Consider the following 14,619-nt stretch of genomic DNA (forward strand, 5'->3'; position numbering starts at 1 on the left):
AAAAAGATGCAATGAAAGTGAATGTTGACTGAAGCTAACATTTTGCCTAACATCTCCTTTTGTTTTCCCCGAAAGAAAGGCATATTGTTTGGAACAGCATGAGGGTGAGTAAATGATTTTATTGAATTATCCTTTTTGGGTGAACTATCCCTTTAAATAAAAAAATAAAAATAAAAAAACATTCATCACTCCAATACAAATTATGGAACATATAAGGGGGAATACATAATCAGCCATTTGTAAGAAAGAAGGTACTGTCAGGTTCAAGCTTCTACCAGGAACTGAAGTCTCCAAATCCCGTTCTGCCTTTGGGTTTCTTGGCAGGAGCTTCACTAGTGGAGGGTTTGTCACCATCTGGGTGGGAATGTTTTCTGATAAAGGAGAGTGAATAAGACATTCAAGTTAATTATGTTTGTGTAATTGATTCAGTAGTGATCATCTGAGTCTGACATGAGCAGTTTGTTTGGCACATTTCAGCACAGTTATTGAAGGATGAGCCAGTGTCAACTTCAGTGGCCCCAAAACACATTCGGACACTTCAGCAATGCTCAAAAATGTGTTTAAAAAATGTTATTGCATTAGATGGCAAATCATCAAACCAAGTGGCATCTGCAAACAAACGATGCCAAAAACAATGTTTATTTTTTGCAATTCCGTTCAGTTGCGCTACTGCTGCAGAAATGACACACTTCAGTGTTAACTTATTTTTGCAATAGAGTAGCTTTTTCAGTAACGAGAGACATTTTTCAATGAGTTCCGAAGCAGCTTCACAAAACGCTGCATTTGTCACATTGAACTGCGAACGCAGCAATATAAACGATTCACTTATATTTAACATTGGAAACTCCATTCCAGCGAGTCAGTTTGTTCAGATGGTTCATATAAATTAACTAGTCCACATAAAAGGTTCACTAATTAAACTGAGCCCCTGCACAGCCATAAAGGGTCTGTGCCAAAAGTTGGTTTCTTCTTTTGCTGCTGTTTAATTGCGCTGTTAAATTAATATAAGGTGTTTTCTAGATTTATTCGTTTCTATTTAGCGTAAATCTCTATGTTCAATTTCATTTTGTAACCCTAATTGTTTAACGTCATCCTAATTAAATATATAACTTTAAGATGATATCCTTTAATTCTGTATTTAATTTAACTTGGGAGTAAACATTACTCAAAGAGGTTAGCCAATTATCACAGAGGTCATTTACATAGAAGTCTTAAAAATACAGTAGCAAAAACAGCCTAATTGAGTTCATTGTACTTTAAAAACGTACTGTAATTTTCAGAACTCAAAACTTCCTTCACACTACAAAAAGAGCCAAAGTTATAGTAACCGAACTGCCAAAACGACACATTCTCTACTTCCTCCACATTGTGATGTCACACTGTGGTAGACATTTGCATATGACCACATCCACAACAACACATCAACGCCTACTTATTACTTCAGTAGCCCCGTCCAGTGGTGGCGAGCAGTGAGATGACAAGGAGAGAGCAGGTCAGTCAAGAGCAGAGAGCCAATCATAACAGTGGGCGTTTACTGTCAAGTCTTAAAAGAGCAGCACCAAAACCAAAGAATGTTTCTAACACAGGGTCAGAATGAGGGTGGAAAATGATCACGTTTTATAAACACATGACTGTTTTTTTGTGCAAAAAACTTTAATAATATAATAATAATAAGTGTGTGTGTGTGTGTGTGAGAGAGAGAGAGAGAGAGAGAGAGAGAGAGAGAGAGAGAGAGAGAGAGAGAGAGAGAGAGAGAGAGAGAGAGAGAGTGTGTGTGTGTGTGTGTGTGTGTGTGTGTGTGTGTGTGTGATCCAGAACTCTGGTGAGTGCAGCAGGTGTTTACTTATCTTTCAGTGAGTGGGTTAAGGAGGATGTGTGTGTGTGTGTGTGTGTCTGTGTGTGTGTGTGAGAGAGAAACAGTGGGGTTGTGAGGGATAATTAGAATGATCTCCTGCTGTTCTCAGTAAACTTTGCTCATATCCTGAGCCCTGCTGTGCCACAGGACAAAGCCCTTGCCAATGATACCCGCAAACACCCTCAATTACCATGATGAGACTTTAAGCTTAAGTATAATAATGATCTTTCCTTTAAAGATTGAATTCTTTACGAAGAAGACACCTCAAGGCCATTTACATATGCATGTGCAGAGGAGGACTATTTCTGTTAATGAGAGCTGCCAAGACAAGATCAAATTTGCCCTTTAGACATAAAGAGGAATATCCTATGTCTTGATTGGACATTTTTGATGGATATCATAATCTAGAGTGCAATGGATTAAATCAAGAAATCCTATAATAAAGAACAATAAAGAAAACTATATTATAATCAGCTGAGTTAGATGTCAATTTAGTAACTGCTCTGATGGATTCAACATGTTAGACTGATTTTACGATAACTTGATTTTGTTAGTCTTTTTGAAAGATTCATTAAAAGTTACAAGTCATTGGTTTGTGAACCACAATGTGTTGTCTCTATTTATTGTCTGTTTTATTTTGCAATAGCCAATATCTTTTTATCACATTCAACTGACACTTCACTAAGCCCCGCCTTTACCTTAGCAACTGTTGCCGCCCGATATTTTCATCTGACAAGTGTTTGCTGTTTTCTAATGAGTAGTTTTAAGAGGAATTTTATAGAAATTATCCAAAAATATGGAACAAACACAGTTATCCAAGGCATAAACATTGTTATTGCAAGTGACCTGGCAACAATGTGTATACTGAGATGATGCACACAGTGTTTTTTCTCTTTTTTTTTAAATCTTTAAATAAATCTCAAGAAGAGCATGCTATGGATTAAACTACTGTATGTGAGAATACTCATTCCCAAATTAACATGTATAAGATCAGCAAGGACACCTACATTTGCTCAGAGGTAAATTAAAGTTAATAACTTAACTGTTAATTCATTTATGTGTTGATTCATGTGATAGCGAGTGTGTTGTAGACACGTTAGGAGCAGTTCTGTTCACTTACACAAATGTTATCAGGTGTGTAGTTGCAATCAAATGACATTTTTCTTTTTTAAGTGACTCTTTTAAGTGAATAATCATTTGCCTCCATTCAGATTCAGTCTCCACAGATTTTTATCACATTATGGTGTAATTTAACTTTTCTTTTTAAACAACGACATGCAAGTATGGTTTGCAATGTCCCTCTTCATTCCAGCCAACGTAAGAATAATATCCCTGGGGGCCTGGGTAGCTCAGTGGTAAAGACGCTGGCTACCACCGCTGGAGTTCGCTAGTTCGCTAGTTCGAATCTCGAATAAAGAGCCAATCATCTTTTAGATACAGGCATCACCTGTCAATGATCTGGAGTACGCACATGCGCATTAGCTATACAAGCCAGGAAAATTGTGTTTTTAGCGTAATATGAGGTAAAGAAGCACAATTTATGTTATCAGCGTTGTCAGATTTTACTGCTGATTTGATAGGAACTGCACTGACATGACTGGAAATAGCTTCCCGGGAGGGTTCCAAAGATGGGCCGCCTGTGGACTGACTTGCCAGAAAGACTTTGGATTAAGTGTCCGAAAAACTATTTTTAAAGGAATATTCCGGGTTCAATAAAAATTATGCTCAATCTACAGCATTTGTGGCATAAAATTGATTACCACAAAAATGTATTTTTATTTGTCCTCGTGGTGGCGTAGTGGCTTGCCTCAATCCAGGTGGCGGAGGATGAATCTCAGTTGCCTCCGCGTCTGAGACCGTCAATCCGTACATCTTATCACGTGGCTTGTTGAGCACATTACCGCGGAGACCTAGAGCGTGTGGAAGCTTCATGCTATTCTACGCGGCATCCACGCACAACTCACCACAGGCCCCACTGAGAGCGAGAACCACAAATTATAGCAACCACGAGGAGGTTAACCCAACGTGACTTTACCCACCCCAGCAACCGGGCCAATTGGTTGCTATGGAAGACTGACTGTAGTCACTCAGCACACCCTGGATTCAAACTTGCGACTCCAGGTGTGGTAGTCAGCGTCTTCACTTGCTGAGCTACTCAGGCCCCCCAACTTTGGACATTAAAATCCTCAGTTTTTCAAAAGTATATCCACAACACATAAACAATATGCATGTTAACATGATTTTAGTGTGATAAAATCACTTACTAACCATTTCTGTGTAAAGTTATAGCCAATTTTACAACTTTGTTGCCATGACATTATAATGTCAAACCCTAAAATGACTGTAAAAATGATGATTAAAAACAACTTTACAGCTCAAATAGTTTTAACAGAAGAATGTAAGTGCTTTTATAAACTGATAAGCTTCACATTTCTGCCTTTAAACCCTCCAAAAATTGGCCCCATTCACTTCCATTGTAATTGCCTGACTGAAATCTCCATTTTTGCTTTTTTTAAAGAAAAGGAGGGATGAGTTGAAATACATTTTTGTGGTAATTAACATTATGCCACAAATGCTGTTGATTGATGGAATATTCCTTTAATTCTTATTTTACTTCTGCTTTTAGGCACAATCACAACTTAATTATTTATCACTAACCTCATAAGGTAAACTGCTTAACAAAACTACCGGTAATATAGTGCACTAGGGCTGCGACTAACGACTATTTTGATAATCGACTAATCTAACGATTATTAGAACGATTATTCGACTATTCGGGCGATTATTAACCGACTATTCAGCTTGTGCCCCGATTTAAAAGGTTGTATTAAACGTGCTTGCTAACAATAAAGAGGACAAAATCATCTTTTAAAAATACCTCTAAATGACATTCACTGAATTAAAGGGAAAAAATACATTTTATTATGTTTAATTCAGTAAAAATTTCACTACAAAAAAATCCTACTGTTATCAAGCGAAGACTACTCTCACTCTCACCTTTTTGGTCACTTCAATCCATCTTTAACTCACAAAAAAAACAAACTCTCTCTTATTAATAAAGCTGCATTTTGACAATTTTCTTCACGATAAGAAATGCACAGTGACATATATTATGATTCAATAAGTTGCCATCGCGTTATAATCTAGCTGCATTAAGCGCGCGCACTCGAGGGATGAGCGTCCCCGCAACAGATTGTACCTCAGCTGGGTGCAGTTTCAATCTTTCCCCCTTAGATCGGGACCCTTCACACAACTCATAGAAGAGGCGCTGACCGCACAGAGAAATGCAAGTTTCCTTATTATTTTAACTTTAATAAAGCTATAACACATTAAATAGAACTGCATTAAAGATGTAACGCCGGGGTGTTTCCTTTAAAGACGCTCGACATGCAAGTTTTGCTTAAGCTGAGCGTCAGCTCCGGCTCTGCTTATTCCACAACAAGAGTGCTTCTGTCTTTACTTATTTTGTATTTTTGCATTATAATTCCCTCACACTTTGCGATCTACATCACCTGAAGCTGTTTGGAAAGTATAGAGTGCATCTGGACTGTGAGATGTGTTTTCTTCCTCTCTTCAGTCAGGCGCGAGCTGCAGTGCTGCTCTTGTGTGCAATCATTAGAGTTTCATATGATCTTATGTTACGTTAAGATCAAACGACTATTCGACGATGATCGTCAATTTTTTTTTATTGTCGACGTTGTCTAACTTTATCGGTACACCTGATATTAAAGAACCGGTAACTGGTAAAGTGGAAAAAGTAAATATCGGTTAACAATAGCGGTCGAACCGATTATCTTTTTCCTGTAAACTAACAAGGTCAATAAAGCCTTGCAATATTTGGAGCTCTTCAGACCAAATACAGTCTTGGGTTAAAAAGAAAAAAGATGCACGCAACGCAACGAACAGAATGCAGGTCTTGAGATGCATTTTTAAAAGTTAATTTGAACACAACTTCTTATAAACGTGGCGCTCATCTACAAAACACTAGAAAAAAAACAGCGGAAAGTAGCACTTAAGTCAAAAATGTCCATTTAGCGCATGTTCACAGAGCAGACGGGTGTTTGGTGTGAACGGTCCCTTATAAGGTTATCATATTCAAAAACGTGCATAATCATGAATGCATGTGAACTCACTTGGCAGACATGTTGATGTATTTGCCCACTCCTGGTCTGAAGGTTTTAGGCTGCGATTCTGTTTTTGTCTTGGTGACTGAAGCAGAAGTTTGCGCTTTCTCTTCCTCTTGTTTCTGTACTTCCTTCTCTCGCTCGGCCGCAATCTAAACAAACACAGAATAACACTGACCTAATCCCGCAGACACCACACACTATGAAAAACAATAACAAATATGACATTGACTGTCTGAACGTACACAAACACACACAAATGCTGACCTGTGCATCTGCTTCCTCGTAGGGGTCCACAAATACTGTAGCGCTCAGCACCTTTATCTCTGACTGAGAACGTGAAAGAGAAACACAGAGAAAGACAGAGTGACATCAAACACATCTTCATCCTTCTGCCTGGTGTTACCTGTGGAATTTGTAATCTCTCGAAAGCACGGGGAAAAAAACGGAAAGCCTAGATCCTAGATGTCAAAAAATCTGCTGCACTAAGCTAAAGTGCATTTCTGTTTGGGTAGCAAGACATGAAGCATAGAAAAATGTTTGAAAACCAAGACAAACAAACAATAAAGGAAAGAGAACAAAGTAAAAGAATGAAATCTGTCTTCTCAACTTGGCTCTTTTAAATGGGAGTGTTCTCAGGGGAAAAATGTTCAAGCATTTGGGGATATGACAGCAGTCAAGCAGGAGGTGCAATGAGTCAGCGAAGCAACACTACAGTGCAGAAATGCATGTGTCCCATCAAATTCAACATTTCTGATGCAACAGAGGAGAACGAAATTGCTTTAGCACCTTGGGTTTGTCTGTCTTAGGATCACTTTCAACGTTCTCCAACGCTGTGAGAGTCTCAAAACCACCAACCACTCTAGAAAAGAGAGAAAAGAGAGAGGGAACTCCCTATTACAATCCAGCTGCAAAGAGTATATGAGGTGTTATTCAGTGACAAGAGGTGATAATATCTCCAATGAGATTGGATCTACCTTATTTTAAATGAATAGTTTTTAGTTAATAATTTTCTTACCCTCATGTTGTTGCAAACCCGTGTTACTTTCTTCTGTGGAACAGAAAGATGTTGGGCAAAATGTTATTCTCAGTCATGATTCACTTTCATTGCATCTTTTGTCCATACAATGAAAGCGAATGGTGACTGAGATTGTAATTCTGCTTAACGTCTCCTTTAGGGTTCCACAGCAAAAAGAAAGTCATATGGGTTTGGAACAACATAAGGATGCGTAAACAATGACAGGATTTTAATTTTGGGGTGAAGTATTCCTTTAACATCATGCATCAATTCTGAATATGCAGAAGCACAAATTCTGGATTTTCTGAGAATAACGACTTTGATTTTGCTCTGTACCTCACACAAAGCTTGTGTATCTTCAGAGGACTTGGAAAATAGAGTTGTATGGACTACTTTTATGGTGCTTTTTTGTCTTATTTGGAGCTTGACAGTCCCTAGTCACACACGTTATGCTTTTGTTTTATGGACAACAGGGTGAAAATTCTACCAAATTTCTCCTTTTGAGTTCCACTGAAGACATCAAATCGTGAGTTTGGAACAACATGAGGGTGATTAAATAATGCCCGATTTTCTGAACTTCAGAGGACTGCGACAAAATCTATACTGTACACATGATCAGTAAATTATGGCCCATTTCTCATTTGTTTTGTTAAATCTATAGGCACACACACACATACTGTGTCCCTCTCTCTTCATACAGCTGTTCATGAGAGGCCTCTTGTTGCCATGGGAGATTTCCTCTTTAAGATAGGCTCAGGTTTCTCAGTGCCACATAGGCTGAGGGTCGAGAAGTGTGTGTATGTAGTTTCCCTGCATGTGCTCAGTAAGTACACAGAGTTTCTGCTGATGTGGGGTGTATGTGAGTGTGTTTGACGAGTGCGAGTTTGTGCGAGTGTGTCTGTGTGTACACAACAGTTTGATTCAGGCTTATGTTGACAAGCCTCTGAATTCCACAGCTAGAGCCCAAGGATTTCAACTCAGTGCCAAACGGGCATGACTTTCCCTTAGAGTGTGTGTGTGTGTTCTGGAATGTTCTGATTCAACAGAAGACATGCTTTCCCCCAGGAATGGCTTTACATAGAGAAAACTGACCAAACAAGAAATGTACCACTTAATTTATCCTGGAACTGTCCATAACACACATCCTCTTAGAGTGCAGGCTAACTAAGGCTAACTTCATGGCTAACATTTTCTGTATCCTAAATACACATAATTAAAGAATATTTTCACACTGAATTTTCTTTGTCTTCTTCAAACATCACGTCTTATTTTCCATATTAAACATGCTCTTCACTGACACTTTTGTCGACTTGTTAATAAGTACACTAACTTTCGAAAAACATTGTAAGGGTTCAAATTGTTTGGTGTAGTTGAAATGATGCAGTGGGACAGTTATAATCCTGGAAAAACTGATAGGATTATTTTCACACAATAAGTATTGAAATAGATTGTTTATTTCACTCTTTCTAGATTATCATAGTTTGAAACGTAATAATTTGTATTTTATTATGGATTTTCATAGTTTAATTTTGAAAGTCTGGGTCTGGGACAAGGCTAAAACTCACAACAACAACGGAAAAAACTTGAAATCTGTTAGTTTTAATAAAAACAACCTCTGGGACATGAAATTGCCTGAAGTTGAAGAAACACCCTATATGCTGATATTACCAGCCACTTATGATTAACAGTTTTATTTACTCACCAAAGCCCATTTTATTTGAATTTGGTGTTAATTTTGGACCCTGCTGTATGTACATATAAACAAATATACTACACATACACACACTGTATATTCTTTTTTTTAAAATTATTTTCTCCCCATTTTGGAATGCCCAATTCCCAATGCGCTCTAAATCCTCGTGGTGGCGTAGTGCCTCGCCTCAATCCTGGTGGCGGAGGACGAATCTCAGTTGCCTCCGCATCTGAGACCGTCAATCCGCGCATCTTATCACGTGGCTTGTTGAGGGCATTACCGCAGGGACATAGCGCGAGTGGACGCTTCACGCTATTCTCTGCGAAATCCACGCACAACTTACCACGCGCCCCACCGAGAGCGAACCACATTAGCGACAACGAGGAGGTTACCCCATGTGACTCTACCTTCCCTAGCAATCGGAACAATTTGGTTGCTTAGGAGACCTGGCTGGAGTCACTCCAAACTCGCGACTCCAGGGGTGGTAGTCAGCGTCTTTACTCCCACACTGTATATTCTTTAAGATGAATTCACATGCTAACCTGTTCTAATGGAAGCACAAAACCAAACACACTCACACTCACACACAGAGCTTCTGCAGTGGCACAGGTAAAGCTGCTGTGTATGTTTACTGATCCATTGCTGACCTTTAACAGACAGCAGCTCAGTTTAGAATCCGGATAAACTTCCTTCCCAACAAACACTATTATACAGTTTACAAAGGCTGTCTACAGCCAAACCCACACAGAACTTTTGAGTCTAAACGATGTGAATGTCCAAGTCATGTAGAGATGTCAAAAAGTGTGAGAAACGGCAAAAATAAATCTATAAATGATATTACCTTCCAAATACAGTGTGCTTCCTGTCCAGGTATGAGCACGAGCGAAATGTGATGAAGCTGAAAAAAGAAAAGGAAAAAAAGGAAACAGCAGAGGGGTCATTTATTTTTTGTGTTTGGATCTAATAATTTATTCAAAAATACAAAATAAAAATGAAATTTACAAAGAATTAATTTAATACACCTCTTCTATGAATTTTATGTTTTTTAATTCCCAAATTAAAATTTGCTTTGATATTTTTTGTAGGGCATTGGGTCAAAAACAGCATAAAAAAAAACATCTAATTAAAAAGGCAGAAATTCTTGAGTAAATAAAAAATAACAAAACATTCGACCTTTTTATGACATGGAAAGTTAGTTTAGGTTTTCAAACTTAAAGATATGATTTTAAATAATTCATAATGATTCCAAAAATGCATTATATATATATATATATATATATATATATATATATATATATATATATATATATATATATATATATAAGCTTTTTAACCCAAATATTCGATTTTTTATAAATTAATGATCACATGCATCCAATATGTAAGGATGTACTTTATACTTCATGGCTGTACCAATTCCATAGTTAGAGTCATTCAATCAAAATGTATGTTTAGGATGGTGTAAAAGTTCTTAAAAAACATAATGAATACCAAGATTACATTTCAACAAACTTGGCACCTTTCATCATCTTTTTAACCTAAAAATAATTTTGGATTTTTCTAAACAGTTAAAGTTCATATGTGAACAAGTAAACTTAACAAGTACTCACAACTGGGATTTATTTGTGTTTGGTCCTGAGTTAGCCATGCTCAGAACACCACGACCAGTATGGGAAAGATTGGGCCTAAACTCATCCTTAAACGGCTTCCCCCAAAAAGACTCGCCTCCTGATACACACAACGACAGACAAGAGAAGATTTGAGGAAACTGAAATGAACAATTGAGATCCCAGTGAAAAAGTAACACTGATGTAAGATCAAGACATCCCATGACCAACAATAATTATACGGGAGTTTGTTCAAATCCCTAACCCTAAGTATGTGCAATACAACAGTGATGCTGGCCTCAGCAAACACCACAGATTAATTAAAGAAAAAAAAAAAAAATAATAATAAAATGATGTAGCCATGGTTGGCCATCACTGCACAGGTGAAGCAAACATTTTAGCAGTAGCCTGAGAATACTATCCCATCCACAGCTTTTCTACTGAAATATTACAGCACTTTAGTTGGACTTGACCCAGACTGTATTTTTAAATGACTTCAAATCATAAAAAAAAATAAAACCCAAATGTGCACACAGGCACCGTGTGTCATCCTCCGCCACCATAAACAAACAGCTCATGTTGAAGGCATCCAAATCAGGTACACTAATTAACGCTTCATCATGTTCGATCAAAAGCTCTGCTGGATCTCTCAGCTAGTGATTGTGTGAGAGTTGCATAAGATAAAAAAACTGCTCCACAACTTAAATGATGCCTTGAAAACTCAGTTCAAACACACACAGGAGTTTTAAAATCATTTGTACCTTTCAAATAAGATGGCTAGAATGGCAGTTTTGCATAATCCCAGTTTTAGACTAAGGTGTTTAATGTTTAAGCTCAGCAGCTGGTGTTGTTGCAAAGTGATGGCTTTACAGTGCACCAATATGCCTTTTAAAACTTGCACACCCTCATAAACATTCCCCAGGTGACATTTCTGCATAATTTATGACCTTGCTGACATTTCCTCCCCCCATGCTACTGACTTGATTAAAATGGAAAAGGGAAAAAGGGTTATAGGAAGAGGAGGGAAATCAGCTGGACTGCCTAACAAGGTTGATAAGATTAAAAAACAACAATGGCAACAAAAAGTGATTTAGTTCATGAATGAAGAGATAGAACACCTAAATAGAACTTTTTCAGCAGCATGAAATTGGCTAAAATGTCTCAACCAGTAGCACAGTATGCCAAAGTCAAAAAGATTCCAGAAATAATGAGGAAAAAGGTGATTGAAATACATCTGTCTGGGAAGGGTTACAAAGCTATTTCAAAGGCTATTTTCCAAAGAACCACAGTGAGATCCATAATCTCCAAATGGAGAAAACTTGGAACAGTAGTGAACCTTCCCAGAAGAGCACTGAGACGACTCATTCAAGTCACAAAAAAGCCAAGGACAATATCCAAGGAACTGCAGGCCTCTCTCGCATAAATAAAGGTCATTATTCATGAATCCACTATCAGAAAGACACTGGCAAAAAAGCCATCCATGGAAGAGTGGCGAGGTGAAAACCACTGCTAACCCAGAAGAACGTTAAGGCTCATCTGAATTTTGCCTAAACACACCTTGATGATCCTCAAACCTTTTGGGAGAATGTTCTGTGGACTGATGAGTCGAAAGTGGAACTGTTTGAAGACGGGTCCCATTAAATCTGGCGTAAATCAAACACGGAATTCCACAAAAAGAACATCATACCTACGGTCAAGCATGGTGGTGGTAGTGTGATGCTGTGGGGACGCTTTGCTGCTTCAGAGCCAGCGTGACTTGCAATAATTGAGGGAAACATGAATTCTGCTCCCTACCAGAAAATCCTAAAGGAAAACTTCTGGTCATCAATCCATGAGTTGAAGCTCAAGCGCAACTAGATTATGCAGGAAGACGATGATCCAAAGCATAGGAGTAAGTCCACCTCTGAATGGCTCAAAAGAAGCAAAATTAGAGTTTTGGAGTGGCCTAGTCAAAGTCCTGACTTGAACCCGATTGAGATGCTGTGGCAGGACTTTAAACGGGAAGTTCATGCTCGAAACCCCTCCAATGTGGCTGAACTAAAGCAGTTCTGTAAAGAAGAGTGGGCCAAAATTCCACCACAGCGTTGTGAAGACTGATCTCCAGTTATCGGAAGCATAACTACAGAGCGGGAAGTAAGTCGTAAGCTTCATTTACATAATCGAGTCGAGAGGTCAGCATAAAGTCGTTAATCCCTTGACCAACAGGACTCCTTGCTGAGTTAATGGCTCCAACAACTGGGAAAGCACATCAAACTTGTTAGAAAAAAAAAGAAAAGAAATCGCTAAAATGCTTGTGGTCTCGTCAAGTGACCAATGAGCTTGTTACTGAAAAACTGACCAGACGTCCTGCTGATCTGAACGTTTTCATTAGCAACCGAACTCAGCCACGTATCATAATATCATCACAAATGCTAATTGTTATCCATGTTGGTTGTGTCACAAAGCATTCACAGGGTAAAGTTAATTTATGAATCGCATCCTAGTTAGAGGTCGACTGATAGTGGATTTTGCCAATACAGATAACCAAGGTGATGAATGGGAGAAATTGGAACACCCAACCAAGGAGCTCTAGCGCCCAACAGTCAATGGATTTAGAAAAGAAAGTCCCGCCTTACAGGTAGAAGAGCCAATCACCGTTTAGATACAGACATTGCCTGCCAATCAACTCGAGAACGCGCATGCGCATTAGCTATACAAGCCAGGAGTTTTTTAGTGTAATATGAGGTAAAGAAGCACAATTTATAATACCAGTTTTGTCAGATTTTACTGCTGATTTAAAATATTTTATTTGATCATAATCTTGACCAACTGTTTTTGAAATTTCTGTGTTCCCCCATTCAAGCAGATAGGAGCTGCACTGGCATGACTGGAAATAGTCTCCTGGTAGCATTTCAAAGATGTCCGACAGTGGACTGACTTTCTAGAAAGACTTTGTCCTAGTTCAGTCTATTACCATTGTTTGTTACTCCTGTTATTTTGGCGAGCTCCACATGACAGGGAATCGGAGAGAAAGTCGGTATGTCTGTCACCCCTCCACCATTCTAAATCGGCAAGTGTGACAGAACTCCTACTGAAGAGTGTGAGATCTCAGCAAAATGAGTAAATGTGACACCCTTGGTCAAAATCTACTTGTTTGGAGCTGGCAAGTGTGATGCCGGCTTTAGTGTAAGGCTATATTTCCACTGACATAGAAGAAATCCTCTAGGGAACAGCTTGATCTATGGCGCTGTCAATCCCACAATCCACCTCACGAGTGTGGCGCTCGGCTTCCACAGGAATTAATTGAAAACACTCTCTCAGCTTCGCACACAACGTGACAGTGGAAACGTACGGTAAACATGGCCTTAAATTCGCCGCAGTTCTTCTATCTATTTAGGCTGTCGCAATTGCTTGTGTCTTCATGTAACCCCAGAGTGACTCAATGATGTTGAGATCAGGGCTCTGTGGGGGCCACACCATCTGTTGTAGGGCTCTTTGCTCTTCTATTCAATGCTATTTGCAAAGGGAATGTGTATTGATATTTCCTACTCATACACTAAAATCTGAATGTATAAAAGTTTAAAGACAAATGTTTTTTTGTTTTTTTTAAATATAATTTGCCTAAGATTTTTGCACAGTAATGTATAAAACTACATTGATATCAAAAACCCACCCCTACCTGTGATTTTCAACAGAGGCTTATAACAGAAACTTTCTATCTTAAGTCTCAACTTAAAGGTGCTGTAAGCGATTTTGGCATTCTGAAGATTTCACGTGACTGAGCCGCTGAATTAGCCACGCCCCCTCATTCCAAACCCCACCCTCCAAAGATAATTTTGAGACGAAAACCAAGCAAAAGAGCAGCATTGTTTGTTCCTGTGGCTGTCAAAATTCAACAGTGGCACAACAGCGCCCTCAACTGACAAACATTATGAATCATAGCCTCAATAATCCACTTCAAATACAACACTATGAGAACGAGCAAAATGATTGACAGGTGAAAAGCGTCAATGTTCGCGGACACATACGATTCTAGAATTAGGATATTTTTGTAATAAAGTCCCAGAAGCTTAAGTGCACACTTTAAATGTTCTCTTTTTTCTCTTTGTCTGATGGAAAAGACTTCAATAAGCTTTTTGTGATTTCTTCTTTCTTATTCATTTTTAATACACTGCTTTATATCCACACTAATTCATGCATATATCTTAAACCTTTGTCTGTTTTTGTCAATGTATCCCAATGTGGGTTGTGAATTTTTCAGATTGCAGCACTGATACCTTTATTTTGAAGAAATTACATTTTGAAGAAAAACAATCCTGAATCCTAATCACTTCACATTTAGT

The 14,619-nt window shown here is 38.4% G+C and overlaps 1 protein-coding gene across 1 annotated transcript in view; it reads right to left on the bottom strand.

Annotated features, from left to right (window-relative positions):
* Positions 1-116: 116 nt before the first annotated feature.
* Positions 117-14,619, bottom strand: part of LOC127439678 (RING-type E3 ubiquitin-protein ligase PPIL2-like) — a 54,899-nt gene continuing 40,396 nt past the window's right edge. The window contains exons 15-20 of the mRNA XM_051695926.1: positions 10,301-10,418; positions 9,532-9,588; positions 6,769-6,841; positions 6,247-6,309; positions 5,989-6,131; positions 117-371 (exon numbers count right to left, since the gene is read on the bottom strand). Coding sequence (XP_051551886.1) covers positions 272-371; positions 5,989-6,131; positions 6,247-6,309; positions 6,769-6,841; positions 9,532-9,588; positions 10,301-10,418 — 554 coding nt within the window. The 3' untranslated portion in view covers positions 117-271. The remainder of the gene's footprint in view (positions 372-5,988; positions 6,132-6,246; positions 6,310-6,768; positions 6,842-9,531; positions 9,589-10,300; positions 10,419-14,619) is intronic.

This window comes from Myxocyprinus asiaticus, chromosome 4 (assembly GCF_019703515.2).
Source record: "Myxocyprinus asiaticus isolate MX2 ecotype Aquarium Trade chromosome 4, UBuf_Myxa_2, whole genome shotgun sequence".
Classification (NCBI taxonomy): domain Eukaryota; kingdom Metazoa; phylum Chordata; class Actinopteri; order Cypriniformes; family Catostomidae; genus Myxocyprinus; species Myxocyprinus asiaticus.